The sequence below is a fragment of the Scardinius erythrophthalmus genome (assembly GCF_964197995.2).
Source record: "Scardinius erythrophthalmus genome assembly, chromosome: 22".
NCBI lineage: Eukaryota > Metazoa > Chordata > Actinopteri > Cypriniformes > Leuciscidae > Scardinius > Scardinius erythrophthalmus.
Window position 1 is genome coordinate 13,136,876 of NC_138242.1, and position 19,015 is coordinate 13,155,890.

At 41.0% G+C, this 19,015-nt stretch overlaps 1 protein-coding gene across 1 annotated transcript in view; it reads right to left on the reverse strand.

The window, feature by feature from the left end:
• Window positions 1–286: 286 nt before the first annotated feature.
• The window catches only part of LOC308682981 (ADP-ribosyl cyclase/cyclic ADP-ribose hydrolase 1), a gene marked incomplete at its 3' end in the record, with an annotated part of 401,807 nt that continues 383,078 nt past the window's right edge, over window positions 287–19,015 (reverse strand). Inside the window, exon 8 of the mRNA XM_081353035.1 lies at window positions 287–383. Within this exon, the coding sequence (XP_081209161.1) occupies window positions 287–383 (97 nt within the window). The remainder of the gene's footprint in view (window positions 384–19,015) is intronic.

Genomic DNA, 19,015 nt, shown 5'->3' on the forward strand with positions numbered 1-19,015 from the left:
GGTTAAAATTAGCTGATGATAAATAAAATGCAGCTATCCGTTGGTTTCGCTGACGTGAACTCTGTTAAATGTGCATACAGCTTGGGAATTGAAGAACTGTTTTATATTTATACTGCAGAGATACATTTATGTTGCCATGTGTAAATGGAACAGTTTTAACAAATCGGATAGCTATCTGATCAGCAAAAATGCATGACGTGACCACATTGTGGAAGAGAAAGTGTTTATTATTAATATGTATATTAATAAAGTCTATCACATTGTGAACAAGAAGAAATGTACTCTCTTACACAAAGGGTCCCTCCAGGTTGTAGACAACTTTAATGTAGACATGGCTGACCATCCTTGGGTTTAGATTGTCCAGTTCCACACTGCCAAACATGCTGAGAAATAGACACTTGAAAATATGCTTTTATGTTTATAATGCATACTTAAAGTCAAACGAAAAAAAAAAATAATAATTCCACATGCAGTTTAGGGTGAAATGCAAACAATGTTTTATCTATCATGTTATGTTATGTTATAACATGCTATGTTATATATCACAGTATTAGTTCAGTGGTTCCCAATCCAGGTCCTGGGCCCGGTTGCACCTGCTTTGCGTATGTTACAACTTAGCCTAGTTTTGATGTAAATGGGCACTAAGTTACAACTTACACACTGCTCAATATTTTTGTGTTGCACCATTAAACTTAATTAAAATGTAACTAAAAATGTAAAATGTAATTAAAATGTACGTATAAACTAAATATTTGCGGAAGCCTCTGATCAGGAGTAAAGGTTGGAATAAAATAACAGACTGACTGAACTATACCAATAAGCTCATGTTTTACCCGACAGACTACATTTCTTTATACATGTGCGGTAATGCTGACATTTAGATTAATTTACATGACAAGAGAGATTATGTGAATACAATACTATTTTGTTAGCAGCTCTTCAACATTAACCTGTCAAAAACAGCGTGCCACTGTGTGTATGTCACAATAAATGTAATTTCTTATAATTTTTTTTTTTTTGTATCAGTATTTATTTCTTGATCTTTATTCATTGCAAGTACAGTTTCTGAATGTTATTTATGCTTTATATAAATTCGGAGTGTCTATCTACACTAAGTGCAAATAGCCTGCCTTGTTGGCAATGGCTATTTACACTAACTCCGCCCATCAATGTCTGTTTGGGCCAGGTAAAAAAAAAAAACTGACGACAGCCTGTCATCCGCAGTGGCGTGTGAGGCCACCGGAAGTGTTCAAGCGGCCATCTTACGATTCCCTACCAGCAGAGGGATCCAACGGCCGCTATACAGAGATTGGTAGCTCCGACGGCACTTTTAAGACGATCCGCTGTGCAGCATACAAGTGTAAAACGACGTTCACAAAAGGATGTAGAAAAACTGCCCACAGGTTATAATTCAAGCCCTGTAAGTAGTAATTTATATGCACAATTGTTGCTATTCCCGTGTTGTTTACTCCGAGGAAAGAGTAAAACTTCTTAAAAAAAACAAAAAAAAAAACAGTCAACAGTAGCCTATAATAAACCTCAGAGCAGCAATAATCACAATTAAGTGTCCAATAGCGACACCATTTGACAGCTTCAAAAGAGCTTTGTGCAGAGTCTGTTTACCGTTACTTACATTAACCCATACAATTTGTATTATGCATTTCCTGAACATGTACTTGCTAACTAATCAAACACTTTATTTGAACAAACTACTGATCTATAAAACACAATTGATCTTCCGACCTTTTACTATCGTGTCAATTGATTTTGATATGCGTGAGGGAGAGAGAGCAAAACAGCGCTCGTGTTGTTTGAAGACGGCGGGGGTGCACGCACGCAGCTGGCACTCTCTCTCTCTCTCTGCTCGCTCTTATATGCGCCCAGTCCACTGATCTAAATAATTTGTTGTTATGACGACTTATTTGTTCCCTCGTTTTAATAAATCGTGGACACGTTTAACTAATTTCATCCACTGTCGGCGCTGTGGTGGGGCATTCGAGGGCCGTGCCCCCCCCCCCAGCGGTCATTGATGCCCCCCCTACCACAGGCCATGGCGTGGCCCAAAAAAAAATCCCTTTTAGTTATTCTTTTAATATTAAATGTACAAACTGTAACTTAAATGAATTAAAATGAAATGAACGGGGAAAACGCATAATTTTGGTTGTTCATGACATGTTACTAGGCTTGGTCATCATTGGTCAATGCTTATTGGTCGCTGAGTAAACTTGTTACATTTGATTTGCAGCGCGCAAAATCCATTTCAAGTTGTTGTTTGAATCGAAAAGAACAGTTTGTCCGTCTATATCATAGACAGCAAGCGGCTAACTGTTAGCCTAATTATCGACAAAAAATGGATTTACGAAAATGGTTTAGTCCTCCTCAGCCTCTTCCATCAGCAGACTCTGACACTCCGGCCACCAGTACCACGGTCTCTGAGAGCCGAGCTGGCCCTTCTGCTAATGCTAGCTCCGGACAACCGCCAACAGACTTAACTAGCGCAGCCATAGAGCAACAATCTACAAGCCCTCCAAGTCAGTGGACAGCGGTTGATGATATCGGGACTGACAGGCCTGTCCAAATTGTGTTAAAACAATATCCTGTAACTGTTTACAGTGGTAAGGGGCGATCATTCGTTGATAAATGGTTTCACAACAGAGAGTGGTTGGAGTACAGTGTCAAGGCAGACTCAGCATCTTGTTTTTGTTGTCGGATGTTCAGCTTTACTAGAAAATCTGGAACATTGGATGCCTTCGCGAGTGTGGGCTATCGTAACTGGAAACATGCTATGGCCAAAGACCGTGGATTTCATAAACATGAAACTTCGAAGGACCACATGTCTTGCTATGCAATGTGGAAGGAGAGGGAGATGCGTCGCAATATGGGGAATGAGGTATCAACCCTTGTCAATGCAGATCAACAAAGGAAAAAACGGTATTATGTGTCCTCACTAATAGATGTGGTTGGGTTCTTGGTTGAAAACCAGTTGCCACTACGGGGGAAGATTGACGCTTTTGATGCCATGTCGGAGGGGGGGTCTGGACTTTTCCTTTCCATGCTTTATTACACCATCCAAAAGGATCCTGAATTGGCTAATGTGGTGAAGACAATCCCTCGCAATGCCACTTACACCTGTCATGATATGCAAATTGAACTTATAAAAACACTCAGTAATGTGGTGACAGAGGCTATAGTGGAGGAAGTTGGTGACTCCTATTACACTTTGAAAGTTGATGGGACGCGTGACCCCACAGGATGTGAAAATATATCGATTGTGCTTCGATTTGTGAATGAGTCTTACGAAGTTACAGAGCGTCTACTGTGCATCGCTACGGCTCAGAAAGGTGACGCACAGACATTAACTAACACCGTTCTGACTGAGCTTAACAAGGTTGGCCTGGATAGCTCAAAATTTCTGAGTCAGGTATATGATGGAGCTGCGCTTAAGTCGGGGAAACGTGGTGGTGTTCAGAAAATTCTACAGGACAGACTTGGATGTGAGATACCATATGTGCACTGCCTCAACCATCAGTTGCATTTGGTTGTGGTTCATGCCAAGTCTGCAGAGACCGCACTTTTGCAAGCCAGCGGTTGCTATGCATTATAAAGGTGTGCATCTTAAACATCTTCTGGAGCAGAGATGGACAGGGCATCTTGCCACTGTCTCAGTCATTCTTAAGTCATTTAATGACATAAAATCGATTCTGACCGATCCTGACACTGTGCTGAACTATGGCGCAGAGACGAGAATGGAAGCTACAGGCCTGCTGCGCGAGATATCACAGCCAAGTTTCATGTTCCTTGCCAACTTAACCTGTTAACCATTGCCAGTGCGCGGGCGCACTGAAGCGTTTTTTTATATATATAGTTCAAAGTTACTATCAGATTTAATGTTATACCTTGAAAAACTATACATCATTAAAAAGATATAAGACTCAAGTTTCAGTATTTGACCACTATTGTATTCTGAGAAACTTATAGCGACAGTTATTTCTTAATTTGTGTCAGGAGTTATGAAATGAAAAAATGAGTCGATACCTTTGATATGAATTATGCGCGTCAGCCGCTTTCATTCATAAAAAACTCCCGTGCTGTTGTCATGACAGTGATACATAAAAGGGTCCCTCAGGGCTTTAGCTCAAAAATGTGCATATTTGGAGAAATATTGATAGATTCTCATAGATTTACATCAGATTTCTATAAACAGGAATAATATTTATTGAATTTATACCCAAATGCGTCGATGTATTCATTATGAGCGCTTCTTACTGAGATGTGCTGTGTTTTCAGTTCATACTAATAGCCTGAGGGCGCTATTATGCACAATAATAGTCCATATATGGAACATGAAGAAGAGCCATGATCATGTGACATTCCAGGACGTCACTGATACACACAAAGCTAACAAGAGATCGCGCTATAACATGCAGATACAGACGTTTTGAAGACAATAAACATGTTTGCAATGATATTTGAGTTACCTGTGTTTTTCAAGCCATGCCAGGTATTTCCATAATAATAGATTATATTTATAATGTAATGCTAATCTATATAGACTGTCATTGTGCAGAATACCATACAATGGTATATTTTCTGTCTGATTTTTTTATCTGAAGCCAAATTAGATCACAGAAGATTATTTAAAACGCTCGCCTTGCGTTATGAAGTAAGTTTGGAGCACAAACATGGTTTTAATCTCATAAATTGTCGTGTATTGATGGTGTGCTAAGCTAACATGCTAGCTAGCCCTAGGTGCACCTGCAACCTAGAAATTTATACTTTTATGATTTTTTGAATGCTTACTGAAAGTTTCTTTATTCAAGAAATGCATTTGATACAGTTTAAAATGTGAGGTGAACTTTGAGAAAAGAAATTAGGGACTGAAACCCTATGAATAGCCTGTGAATAGCCAGTCGTTAGTAACTATAATGCAGAAAAAAGAAATGCATATTTAGAGCCATAACCAGGCTGGAGAGGTGTGAATGTGTGTAGGGGGAGACTGAGACTGAATGGGGATCGTTTGCACCACAAAACAATAGAGACAATATACTGGATAGATGCTTAGAAGATGGCAATAAACATCAGTTGCATTTTAGCGTCAAATCAAAATAAAGTCATTGACATGGTCTTGAAAAACATTTAACTAAATACAGAGTTTTGGACTTATTATCTTCAGATTTTAAACAAAATGTTTAGACATGTGGCTTTAGCTGTATAGTGCATTTCTAGATTGCTACAGTGCCAACTTCAATTTTATTTTCATAAGGATGTTTCATAAAAAATAATTTCTAATAACTTTACAAAACTTTGAAGCTATTTATAACAATTTTTTTCATTACGACAATAATTAATTCTACATTTACAATAAACTGCCAGGTGTCAGCTTTCAAATGAGATCATTCTTGTGCTTTTAGTGCAAAGGGTACATGAACTGTATCTGTTTCAGTTTGGGTATGTCATTTCTGGGGATTTTTTAAAAGTGGGGGTGCAGCTTAACAGGTTAACCCACAGAGTCCTTTCTCTATTGGACCCACCGAAAAGCTTATCCAGAGAGAGGACACTGACTTGTTGACAGGTTTAAGTGTTGTGGCGAGTGCAACAGCATGTGTTAAAAAACTCCGTTGTGATGAAGAATTTAAGCAGATGCTGGATACTGCCACGCCCACCAGCGAGTCACTGAGACCCGGGCCCAAACGGAGACGCATAGAGAGCACACGGATGGATGGTTACATCGTTACAGGGCCTACAGGAGGACACAGAGGTGATGATGACTTGGAAACTGAACTTCGGACATTGTACTACAACACTATTGATTCGGTGGTTGGGGAACTGGAGCGTAGATTCAGTGAGTGCAACTCACAACTGGCAAGTGCACTTGCAGCACTAAATCCAGAGGCCGATAACTTCCTTGATGTGAAAGCTGTGAAGCATATTCTCGACCTGTCACAATCGATTATGATTGACGCTGAGTTTGAAGTTGCTAAAGAGTTTTTAATGTCACAAAAGAAAGCAATACAGGGAGACTGGACCATACAGCACATCATCTCAACGTACCACAACCATCTGATTGCCATGCCCAGTGTGCTGACTGCTTTCAAACATGCATTAACATTTGGTGCATCCACAACAGCAATGTGTGAGAATTCATTCTCCACTCTGAAAAATGTTTTTTCGGAACACAGAAGCACAATGCTACACGAGAGAAAGGCCAGGTTGGTGCAGCTTGCATTCAAGAAAGACTTTACACGCAAATGCACAAGCGAATGGAAGGACACAGTACTTAGACGGTTCAGCATGATACCTACTTAGCAGGTGAATTGTTGGTGAATGTTTGCTGGGTCTATCTGCATTTGTGTTTTATACTTGGCTGCCTATGTCATTTCTGCCTGGTGCATGGCTTGTCCAATAGGCTACTTGCTGCCCGAATGCATGCCTCAGTTATGTCAGCAGTCCTGTCCTGTTACTTGTTGTCCAGGGGTGTTTTTGATGATGGTGGAGTCTGGTGTTGTCTAATGTTTATAACCAGTGGTAGGCCTACTTAATGGTTTTCTGGAAGTGCATAAACTGTTGAGAGGTGGATAAACTATTTCTGACATGTCAGAGATGGGTAAATTGCATTTATTTGCGTTTAGCCTCCATGACAGCCCTCTGCTGTGTGTGATTGAGCTGGAGTAGAGAGAGGGCATAACTTTACCCCACCCCTTTCTGCCTTTTATTATCGTCTTCGTGTGTGTGACTCAGTAAACTGTGTGCATAGGGCTACCACATAGCCTCTAAGTGAAATGATATGGAAATTAACAACAACAAGAATAAACGACATTCTCAAATAATAATTAATAATAGTAATAATAATAAAAAAACGTATTTCATTTTTTTTATAGCATTTCTGCTGTGTTGGACTATGATGTCGCCACTGCGTCAAAATATTTCTCAATATTTCTTTTGATGGGAAATTAATCCCATATGCCCGCTTATGCTGGTATAAAAAAATAAAAAAATAAAAATATATATATATATATATTTTTTTTAAATAACCCCCCCCCCCTTTTGACGCGATCGAGTTCGAATCCACCTTTTACTGAACTCGTTCTGCTCCCTTTTCCCATCGCAAATCAGATTGGAACAGCTTTTATTTTAAATCAATATGAAGAAAATATGTGCAAAGTGGAACTAGATTAAAAAGTTCGTCGAGACAAACTTTAAGTTGGCTTGAGAAAGCCGGACCAGAAAGTTTGAAGAAGTTTGAAGTTTAAAGTAGTTTAAAGTTTAAATTAGTTTGAAGTATAAAGTAGTTTAAAGTTTAAATTAGTTTAAAGTTTAAAGTAGTTTAAAGTTTAAAGTAGTTTGAAGTTTAAAGTAGTTTGAAGTTTAAATTTGTTTAAAGTTTAAAGTAGTTTGAAGTTTAAAGTAGTTTAAAGTTTAAAGTAGTTTGAAGTCTAAATTAGTTTGAAGTAAATAGATAGATGAGTTTGTTAGTTTAAATTTCACACACAGACATGCTCACTAACTCTCTCTCACACACACGCACACACACACACACACACACACACACACACAGACACGCTCACTAACACACGGACAAACACACACGCTCACTAACTCTCACACATACACACACTTTCTCATACACACACACACACACACAGACACGCTCACTAACACACACACACACACACACACACACACACACACACACACTAACTCACTCACACACTCACTCAGACACACACACTCAGAGTTTATGAGTTTTGGGTGGTTGCTAGGCGGTTGCTAGGGTGTTCTGGGTGGTTGCTATGGTGTTGCTAGGCGGTTGCTAGGGTGTTTTGGATGGTTGCTAGGCGGTTGCTAGGGTGTTCTGGGTGGTTGCTATGATGTTGCTAGGCGGTTGTAGGGTGTTTTGGATGGTTGCTAGGCGGTTGCTAGGGTGTTCTGGGTGGTTGCTATGATGTTGCTAGGCGGTTGCTAGGGTGTTTTGATGGTTGCTATGGTGTTACTAGGCGGTTGCTAGGGTGTTCTGGGTGGTTGCTATGATGTTGCTAGGCGGTTGCTAGGGTGTTTTGGTGGTTGCTATGGTGTTGCTAGGCGGTTGCTAGGGTATTCTGGGTGGTTGCTAGGATGTTGCTAGGGTGTTTTGGTGGTTGCTAGGATGTTGCTAGGCGGTTGCTAGGTTGTTCTGGGTGGTTGCTATGCTGTTGCTAGGCGGTTGCTAGGGTGTTTTGGTGGTTGCTATGGTGTTGCTAGGCGGTTGCTAGGGTGTTCTGGGTGGTTGCTATGATGTTGCTAAGTGGTTGCTAGGGTGTTTTGGTGGTTGCTATGGTGTTGCTAGGGTATTCTGGGTGGTTGCTAGGGTGTTGCTAGGTGGTTGCTAGGGTGTTCTGGGTGGTTGCTATGGTGTTACTAGGTGGTTGGTAGTTGTCACAGATGGTTACTATGGAGTCTTTATAGAGTTCTTAGCATGATCTTGGCATGATATAGCACTTAACTAATCGCTATTAGCATGTAGCTATTCACTGCTAGCATGTGTAGCATGTTGGAAGTGCTGTTTGCTAGCATGAGTCAAAAGAGCCAAACCTCATCTCTATACGATGTTCTGATACAGAGATATAGGTCTTGCAAAACGGTTGCTAGGGTACTCACGTTTGGTTGCTATGGAGTTGCTTGGGAGCTGGAAGCTTTAAACTTAAGAAGTTTAAAGTGGTTTGAAGTTTAAAGTAGTTTACGAGTTTTGAGTTTACAAGTGTAAATGAGTTTAGAGTTTAAGTTTAAATGAGTTTAGAGTGTGTGTGTGTGTGTGTGTGTGTGTGTGTGTGTGTGAACACACACACACACACACACAGAGTTTATGAGTTTAGAGTTTATAAGTGTATAAATTGATGAGTTTATAAGTGTAAGAGTTTTTGAGTTTAGAGTTTATAAGTTTTAATGAGTTTAGAGTTTATAAGTTTAAATGAGTTTAAGAGTTCAGAGTTTATTAATTTATGAGTTTAAGAGTTCATAAGTCTATGAATTCATGAATTTATAAGTTAATTAGTTTATAAGTGTATGAGTTTAGAGTTTATTAGTTTAAATGAGTCTCAATGGCTCATATAGTATATAGAACGGCAGTTTGGTTTAGTCTTCAAGGTATTTTGATTTGAATTTTCGTCGGTTTGAATTTTTTAGAACTCCCAATGTAAGTCAATGGGAGTTTTTGAATGAGTTTTTTCGAGTTTTGATCGTCATTTTTAGGAAAACCGTAAGTCCGATCAGTCTGAAAAGATATAGCAACTCGAGTCAGATCAGTTTGAGTGTCTGAGCCGAATTTGGAGTATGTAGAGTTAAAGCTCTAGGAGGAGATCCAATTTAGTTTTTTTAGTCTCAGAAGAATAACTAGATTAAAAAGTTCGTCGAGACAAACTTTAAGTTGGCTTGAGAAAGCCGGACCAGAAAGTTTAAAGAAGTTTAAAATAGTTTGGAGTTTAAATTAGTTTAAAGTTTAAAGTAGTTTAAATTAGTTTGAAGTTTAAAGTAGTTTAAAGTTTAAATTAGTTTGAAGTTTAAAGGGCACCTATTATGCCCCTTTTTACAAGATGTAATATTGGTCTTGGGTGTCCCCAGAATGTATTTGTGAAGTTTCAGCACAAAATTCCCCACAGTTAATTTATTATAACCATTTGAAAATGTCATTTTTGGGGCCTGTTTTAAAAAGAGCTGTTTTTGGTCTATACCACCTTAAATGTAAATGAGCTGCATATCCCCGCCCTGCTGCTGGACCCAGATGATGAAGAGAGTCCGGCACAGACTAAACACGAATGAGAATGGACTAAACGTCTCGGAAAGGTTATTTGATACATTTATGTACTTATAGAGTTTTAATCGCGTCCCCTTTGCAATTATGGATGTGCAACACACACACACACACACACACACACACACACACACACACACACACACACACACACACACACACACAAACAAATTGTGATAACTTTCGCGCAATTTTTTTAAACTAACTTATACACACGCTTATGTGGCAAATATGAGAAGATGGCTAACGTTGCAGAACCAGAAAACAAATGCTGCAGGGAGATAGACGTTTATACTGTCTATGGAGATAGAGGTATTCATTTTACATTTTTTATTGCTGCAAAAAATAATGTACGTGACATAAAACTGTCTGACGTTGTTTGTTGAGACATCCTATGACGACGACAATAAATAGCTTTAGACGCATTTGTTATTGAACTGGCTGACATGACATCGATTGAAATGACTAGTTGCTCAAAAATGATAAAATACACTTACTTCTCTTGGAGGTGACGTAGGATCGCGAACAGTAGGCAACGATCCACACTTGAGGATTAACTTTGACCCTCGTTCACTAAACAGTCAGTCAGAAAATGATTCTCGTATTTAGGAAGTTTAAGTGGTGCCTTTTCTTCATAAATAAAATCCATCCGCTGCGTTTTCAGTGGCTCTGATGTCAGTGAAGACTAGTATGTCCATTCTTACATCCCACAACAGAACACCTACACTTCTTAGGAGACATTACCGGCTGTCGTTGAAACAATGGCGATGGTGTGCAGAACAGATTACCGAGGGCGGGGTCTATGCCAAAACCAGATGTCAATCAAACCGCGTCGGTGGGGCTTAGCTCATTTCTACGTCACAATGAGGGAAATCTAGAACAGCTCGTTCTGAGACAGTGCTTATGATTTATTGAGATAGTAAAAAAACTACTGGGTGGATTTTTATCATTCTAGGGTGGTTTTGCTCACACACTGCCAACACACATTTATGTTCAAACACCATGTAAAAGTGAATTTTGCATAATAGGTGCCCTTTAAAGTAGTTTCAAGTTTAAAGTAGTTTAAAGTTTAAATTAGTTTGAAGTTTAAATTAGCTTAAAGTTTAAATTAGTTTGAAGTTTAAAGTAGTTTAAAGTTTAAATTAGTTTAAAGTTTAAATTAGTTTGAAGTTTAAAGTAGTTTAAAGTTTAAATTAGGTAGTTTAAAGTTAAAAGTTGTTGGGGGTTTTCTAGTGGGTTGCTAAGGTGTTCTCGGTGGTTGCTAGGGTGTTCTGGGTGGTTGCTATTGTGTTGCTAGGTGGTTGCTAAGGTATTTTGGGTGGTTGCTAGGTGGTTGCTAGGGTGTTCTGGGTGGTTGCTATGGTGTTGCTAGGCAGTTGCTAAGGTATTTTGGGTGGTTGCTAGGCGGTTTCTAGGGTGTTCTGGGTGGTTGCTAGGGTGTTGCTAAGCGGTTGCTAGGGTATTTTGGGTGGTTGCTAGGGTGTTGCTAGGCGGTTGCTAAGGTATTTTGGGTGGTTGCTAGGATGTTGCTAGGCGGTTGCTAGGGTGTTCTGGGTGGTTGCTAGGCGGTTGCTAGGCGGTTGCTAGGGTGTTCTGGGTGGTTGCTATGGTGTTGCTAGGTGGTTGCTAGGGTATTCTGGGTGGTTGCTAGGCGGTTGCTAGGGTGTTCTGGGTGGTTGCTAGGCGGTTGCTAGGGTTTTCTGGGTGGTTGCTATGGTGTTGCTAGGCGGTTGCTAGGGTATTCTGGGTGGTTGCTAGGCGGTTGCTAGGGTGTTCTGGTTGGTTGCTATGGTGTTGCTAGGCGGTTGCTAGGGTGTTGCTAGGCGGTTGCTAGGGTATTCTGGGTGGTTGCTAGGCGGTTGCTAGGGTGTTCTGGGTGGTTGCTATGCTGTTGCTATGCGGTTGCTAGGGTGTTTTGGGTGGTTGCTAGGCGGTTGCTGGGGTGTTCTGGGTGGTTGCTATGGTGTTACTAGGCGGTTGCTAGGGTGTTCTGGGTGGTTGCTATGGTGTTGCTAGGCGGTTGCTAAGGTATTCTGGGTGGTTGCTAGGCGGTTGCTAGGTGGTTGCTAGGGTGTTCTGAGTGGTTGCTATGCTGTTGCTAATGTGTTCTGGGTGGTTGCTAGGCGGTTGCTAGGGTATTTTGGGTGGTTGCTAGGCGGTTGCTAGGGTGTTCTGGGTGTCACAGATGGTTACTATGGAGTTTTTATAGAGTTCTTAGCATGATCTTGGCATGATTTAGTATTTAACTAATTGCTATTAGCATGTAGCTATTCACTGCTAGCATGTGTAGCATTTTGGAAGTGCTGTTTGCTAGCATGAGTCAAAAGAGCCAAACCTCATCTCTATACTATGTTCTGATACAGAGATATAGGTCTTGCAAAACGGTTGCTAGGGTACTCAAGTTTGGTTGCTATGGAGTTGATTGGGAGCTGGAAGCTTTAAACTTAATAAGTTTAAAGTGGTTTGAAGTTTAAAGTAGTTTACGAGTTTTGAGTTTATAAGTTTACAAGTTTAAATGAGTTTAGAGTTTAAGTTTAAATGAGTTTAGTGTGTGTGTGTGTGTGTGTGTGTGTGTGTGTTCACACACACACACACACACACACACTCAGAGTTTATGAGTTTAGAGTTTATAAGTGTATAAATTGATGAGTTTATAAGTGTTAGAGTTTTTGAGTTTAGAGTTTATAAGTTTTAAATGAGTTTAGAGTTTATAAGTTTTAATGAGTTTTAGAGTTTATAAGTTTAAATGAGTTTAAGAGTTCAGAGTTTATTAATTTATGAGATAAAGAGTTCATAAGTCTATGAATTCATGAGTTTATAAGTTAATTAGTTTATAAGTGTATGAGTTTAGAGTTTATTAGTTTAAATCAGTCTCATTGGCTAATATAGTATATAGAACGGCAGTTTGGTTTAGTCTTCAAGGTATTTAGATTTGAATTTTCGTCGGTTGGTGAGTTTGAATCTGGATTTGAATTTTTTAGAACTCCCCAATGTAAGTCAATGGGAGTTTTTCCGAGTTTTGATCATCATTTTTAGGAAAACCGTAAGTCCGATCAGTCTGAAAAGATATAGCAACTAACTTCAGATCAGTTTGAGTGTCTGAGCCGAGTTTGGAGTATGTAGAGTTAAAGCTCTAGGACGAGTTTGAGTCAACAGTTTTTAACAGAAGAATAATAATAATAACTAGATGCAACAGTTCGTCGAGACAAACTTTAAGTTGGCTTGAGAAAGTTTGGACCAGAACGCTTTTTGCTAGGCGGTTGCTAGGGTCTTTTGGGTGGTTGCTAGGCGGTTGCTAGGGTCTTTTGGGTGGTTGCTATGCTGTTTCTAGGCGGTTGCTAGGGTATTCTGGGTGGTTGCTAGGCGGTTGCTAGGGTGTTTTGGGTGGTTGCTAGGCGGTTGCTAGGGTGTTCTGGGTGGTTGCTATGGTGTTGCTAGGCGGTTGCTAGGGTGTTCTGGGTGGTTGCTATGGTGTTGCTAGGCGGTTGCTAGGGTATTCTTGGTGATTGCTAGGAGGTTGCTAGGGTGTTCTGGGTGGTTGATATGGTGTTGCTAGGCGGTTGCTAAGGTATTCTGGGTGGTTGCTAGGCGGGTGCTAGGGTGTTCTGAGTGGTTGCTATGCTGTTGCTAGGGTGTTTTGGGTGGTTGCTAGGCGGTTGCTAGGGTGTTCTGGGTGGTTGCTATGGTGTTGCTAGGCGGTTGCTAGGGTATTCTGGGTGGTTGCTAGGCGGTTGCTAGGGTGTTCTGGGTGGTTGCTATGGTGTTGCTAGGCGGTTGCTAGGGTGTTCTGGGTGGTTGCTATGGTGTTGCTAGGCGGTTGCTAGGGTATTCTTGGTGGTTGCTAGGCGGTTGCTAGGGTGTTCTGGGTGGTTGATATGGTGTTGCTAGGCAGTTGCTAAGGTATTCTGGGTGGTTGCTAGGCGGTTGCTAGGGTGTTCTGAGTGGTTGCTATGCTGTTGCTAGGGTGTTCTGGGTGGTTGCTAGGCGGTTGCTAGGGTGTTCTGGGTGGTTGCTATGGTGTTGCTAGGCGGTTGCTAGGGTATTCTGGGTGGTTGCTAGGCGGTTGCTAGGGTGTTCTGGGTGGTTGCTATGGTGTTGCTAGTGGGTGGTTGCTATGGTGTTGCTAGGCGGTTGCTAGGGTATTCTGAGTGGTTGCTAGGCGGTTGCTAGGGTGTTCTGGGTGGTTGCTATGGTGTTGCTAGGCGGTTGCTAAGGTATTCTGGGCGGTTACTAGGCGGTTGCTAGGGTGTTCTGGGCGGTTGCTATGGTGTTGCTAGGTGGTTGGTAGTTGTCACAGATGGTTACTATGGAGTCTTTATAGAGTTCTTAGCATGATCTTGGCATGATATAGCACTTAACTAATCGTTATTAGCATGTAGCTATTCAGTGCTAGCATGTGTAGCATGTTGGAAGTGCTGTTTGCTAGCATGAGTCAAAAGAGCCAAACCTCATCTCTATACAATGTTCTGATACAGAGATATAGGTCTTGCAAAACGGTTGCTAGGGTACTCAAGTTTGGTTGCTATGGAGTTGCTTGGGAGCTGGAAGCTTTAAACTTAAGAAGTGATTTGAAGTTTAAAGTAGTTTACGAGTTTTTGAGTTTTGAGTTTATAAGTTTAAATGAGTTTAGAGTTTAAGTTTAAATGAGTTTAGTGTGTGTGTGTGTGTGTGTGTGTGTGTGTTCACACACACACACACACACACACACTCAGAGTTTATGAGTTTAGAGTTTATAAGTTTAAATGAGTTTAGAGTTTAAGTTTAAATGAGTTTAGTGTGTGTGTGTGTGTGTGTGTGTGTGTGTACACACACACACACACACACACACACACACACACACACACACTCAGAGTTTATGAGTTTAGAGTTTATAAGTGTATAAATTGATGAGTTTATAAGTGTAAGAGTTTTTGAGTTTAGAGTTTATAAGTTTTAATGAGTTTAGAGTTTATAAGTTTAAATGAGTTTAAGAGTTCAGAGTTTATTAATTTATGAGTTTAAGAGTTCATAAGTCTATGAATTCATGAGTTTATAAGTTAATTAGTTTATAAGTGTATGAGTTTAGAGTTTATTAGTTTAAATGAGTCTCAATGGCTCATATAGTATATAGAATGGCAGTTTGGTTTAGTCTTCAAGGTGTTTAGATTTAAATTTTGTCGGTTTGAATTTTTTAGAACTCCCCAATGTAAGTCAATGGGAGTTTTTGAATGAGTTTTTTCGAGTTTTGATCGTCATTTTTAGGAAAACCGTAAGTCCGATCAGTCTGAAAAGATATAGCAACGCATGTCAGATCAGTTTGAGTGTCTGTGCCGAGTTTGGAGTATGTGGAGTTAAAGCTCTAGGAGGAGTTTGAGTTGTAAATTTTTACGGTCAGAAGAATAATAATAACTAGATGCAAAAGTTCGTCGAGACAAACTTTAAGTTGGCTTGAGAAAGTTTGGACCAGAACGCTTTTTGCTAGGCGGTTGCTAGGGTCTTTTGGGTGGTTGCTATGCTGTTTCTAGGCGGTTGCTAGGGTATTCTGGGTGGTTGCTAGGCGGTTGCTAGGGTGTTTTGGGTGGTTGCTAGGCGGTTGCTAGGGTGTTCTGGGTGGTTGCTATGGTGTTGCTAGGCGGTTGCTAGGGTGTTCTGGGTGGTTGCTATGGTGTTGCTAGGCGGTTGCTAGGGTATTCTTGGTGGTTGCTAGGCGGTTGCTAGGGTGTTCTGGGTGGTTGCTAGGCAGTTGCTAGGGTGTTCTGGGTGGTTGCTATGGTGTTGCTAGGCGGTTGCTAGGGTGTTATGGGTGGTTGCTAGGCGGTTGCTAGGGTGTTGTTAGGCGGTTGCTAGGGTGTTATGGGTGGTTGCTATGGTGTTGCTAAGGTATTCTGGGTGGTTGCTAGGCGGTTGCTAGGGTGTTCTGGGTGGTTACTATGGTGTTGCTAGGTGGTTGCTAGGGTATTCTGGGTGGCTGCTAGGCAGTTGCTAGGGTGTTCTGGGTGGTTGCCATGGTGTTGCTAGGCGGTTGCTAGGGTGTTCTGGGTGGTTGCTATGGTGTTGCTAGGTGGTTGGTAGTTGTCACAGATGGTTACTATGGAGCTTTGATATAGTTGTTTGCATGATCTTGGTATGATTTAGCACTTAACTAATCGCTATTAGCATGTAGCTATTCACTGCTAGCATGTGTAGCATGTTGGAAGTGCTGTTTGCTAGCATGAGTCAAAAGAGCCAAACCTCATCTCTATACGATGTTCTGATACAGAGATATAGGTCTTGCAAAACGGTTGCTAGGGTACTCAAGTTTGGTTGCTATGGAGTTGCTTGGGAGCTGGAGGCTTTAAACTTAATAAGTTTAAAGTGGTTTGAAGTTTAAAGTAGTTTACGAGTTTTTGAGTTTTGAGTTTATAAGTTTAAATGAGTTTAGTGTGTGTGTGTGTGTGTGTGTGTGTGTGTGTGTGTGTGTGTGTGTACACACACACACACACACTCAGAGTTTATGAGTTCATGAGTTTATAAGTTAATTACTTTATAAGTGTATGAGTTTAGAGTGCATTAGTTTAAATGAGTCTCAATGGCTCATATAGTATATAGAACGGCAGTTTGGTTTATTCTTCAAGGTATTTTGATTTGAATTTTCGTCGGTTGGTCAGTTTGAATCTAAATTTGAATTTTTTAGAACTCCCTAATGTAAGTCAATGGGAGTTTTTCCGAGTTTTGATCGTCATTTTTAGGAAAACCGTAAGTCCGATCAGTCTGAAAAGATATAGCAACTAACTTCAGATCAGTTTGAGTGTCTGAGCCGAGTTTGGAGTATGTAGAGTTAAAGCTCTAGGACGAGTTTGAGTCAACAGTTTTTAACAGAAGATTAATAATAATAACTAGATGCAAAAGTTCGTCGAGACAAACTTTAAGTTGGCTTGAGAAAGTTTGGACCAGAACGCTTTTTGCTAGGCGGTTGCTAGGGTCTTTTGGGTGGTTGCTAGGCGGTTGCTAGGGTCTTTTGGGTGGTTGCTATGCTGTTTCTAGGCGGTTGCTAGGGTATTCTGGGTGGTTGCTAGGCGGTTGCTAGGGTATTCTTGGTGGTTGCTAGGCGGTTGCTAGGGTGTTCTGGGTGGTTGATATGGTGTTGCTAGGCGGTTGCTAAGGTATTCTGGGTGGTTGCTAGGCGGTTGCTAGGGTGTTCTGAGTGGTTGCTATGGTGTTGCTATGGTGTTGCTAGGCGGTTGCTAGGGTGTTCTGGGTGGTTTTTATGGTGTTGCTAGGCGGTTGCTAGGGTATTCTGGGTGGTTGCTAGGCGGTTGCTAGGGTGTTCTGGGTGGTTGCTATGGTGTTGCTAGGCGGTTGCTAGGGTATTCTGAGTGGTTGCTAGGCGGTTGCTAGGGTGTTGCTAGGCGGTTGCTAAGGTATTCTGGGTGGTTGCTAGGCGGTTGCTAGGGTGTTCTGAGTGGTTGCTATGCTGTTGCTAGGGTGTTCTGGGTGGTTGCTAGGCGGTTGCTAGGGTGTTCTGGGTGGTTGCTATGGTGTTGCTAGGCGGTTGCTAGGGTATTCTGGGTGGTTGCTAGGCGGTTGCTAGGGTGTTCTGGGTGGTTGCTATGGTGTTGCTAGGCGGTTGCTAGGGTATTCTGAGTGGTTGCTAGGCGGTTGCTAGGGTGTTCTGGGTGGTTGCTATGGTGTTGCTAGGCGGTTGCTAAGGTATTCTGGGCGGTTACTAGGCGGTTGCTAGGGTGTTCTGGGCGGTTGCTATGGTGTTGCTAGGTGGTTGGTAGTTGTCACAGATGGTTACTATGGAGTCTTTATAGAGTTCTTAGCATGATCTTGGCATGATATAGCACTTAACTACTCGTTATTAGCATGTAGCTATTCAGTGCTAGCATGTGTAGCATGTTGGAAGTGCTGTTTGCTAGCATGAGTCAAAAGAGCCAAACCTCATCTCTATACGATGTTCTGATACAGAGATATAGGTCTTGCAAAACGGTTGCTAGGGTACTCAAGTTTGGTTGCTATGGAGTTGCTTGGGAGCTGTAAGCTTTAAACTTAAGAAGTGGTTTGAAGTTTAAAGTAGTTTACGAGAATTTGAGTTTTGAGTTTATAAGTTTAAATGAGTTTAGAGTTTAAGTTTAAATGAGTTTAGTGTGTGTGTGTGTGTGTGTGTGTGTGTGTGTGTGTGTGTGTGTTCACACACACACACACACACACACACACACTCAGAGTTTATGAGTTTAGAGTTTATAAGTGTATAAATTGATGAGTTTATAAGTGTAAGAGTTTTTGAGTTTAGAGTTTATACGTTTTAAATGAGTTTAGAGTTTATAAGTTTTAATGAGTTTAGAGTTTATAAGTTTAAATGAGTTTAAGAGTTCAGAGTTTATTAATTTATGAGTTTAAGAGTTCATAAGTCTATGAATTCATGAGTTTATAAGTTAATTAGTTTATAAGTGTATGAGTTTAGAGTTTATTAGTTTAAATGAGTCTCAATGGCTCATATAGTATATAGAATGGCAGTTTGGTTTAGTCTTCAAGGTGTTTAGATTTAAATTTTGTCGGTTTGAATTTTTTAGAACTCCCCAATGTAAGTCAATGGGAGTTTTTGAATGAGTTTTTTCGAGTTTTGATCGTCATTTTTAGGAAAACCGTAAGTCCGATCAGTCTGAAAAGATATAGCAACGCATGTCAGATCAGTTTGAGTGTCTGTGCCGAGTTTGGAGTATGTGGAGTTAAAGCTCTAGGAGGAGTTTGAGTTGTAAATTTTTAGGGTCAGAAGAATAATAATAACTAGATGCAAAAGTTCGTCGAGACAAACTTTAAGTTGGCTTGAGAAAGTTTGGACCAGAACGCTTTTTGCTAGGCGGTTGCTAGGGTCTTTTGGGTGGTTGCTATGCTGTTTCTAGGCGGTTGCTAGGGTATTCTGGGTGGTTGCTAGGCGGTTGCTAGGGTGTTTTGGGTGGTTGCTAGGCGGTTGCTAGGGTGTTCTGGGTGGTTGCTATGGTGTTGCTAGGCGGTTGCTAGGGTGTTCTGGGTGGTTGCTATGGTGTTGCTAGGCGGTTGCTAGGGTATTCTTGGTGGTTGCTAGGCGGTTGCTAGGGTGTTCTGGGTGGTTGATATGGTGTTGCTAGGCGGTTGCTAAGGTATTCTGGGTGGTTGCTAGGCGGTTGCTAGGGTGTTCTGAGTGGTTGCTATGGTGTTGCTAGGGTGTTCTGGGTGGTTGCTAGGCGGTTGCTAGGGTGTTCTGGGTGGTTGCTATGGTGTTGCTAGGCG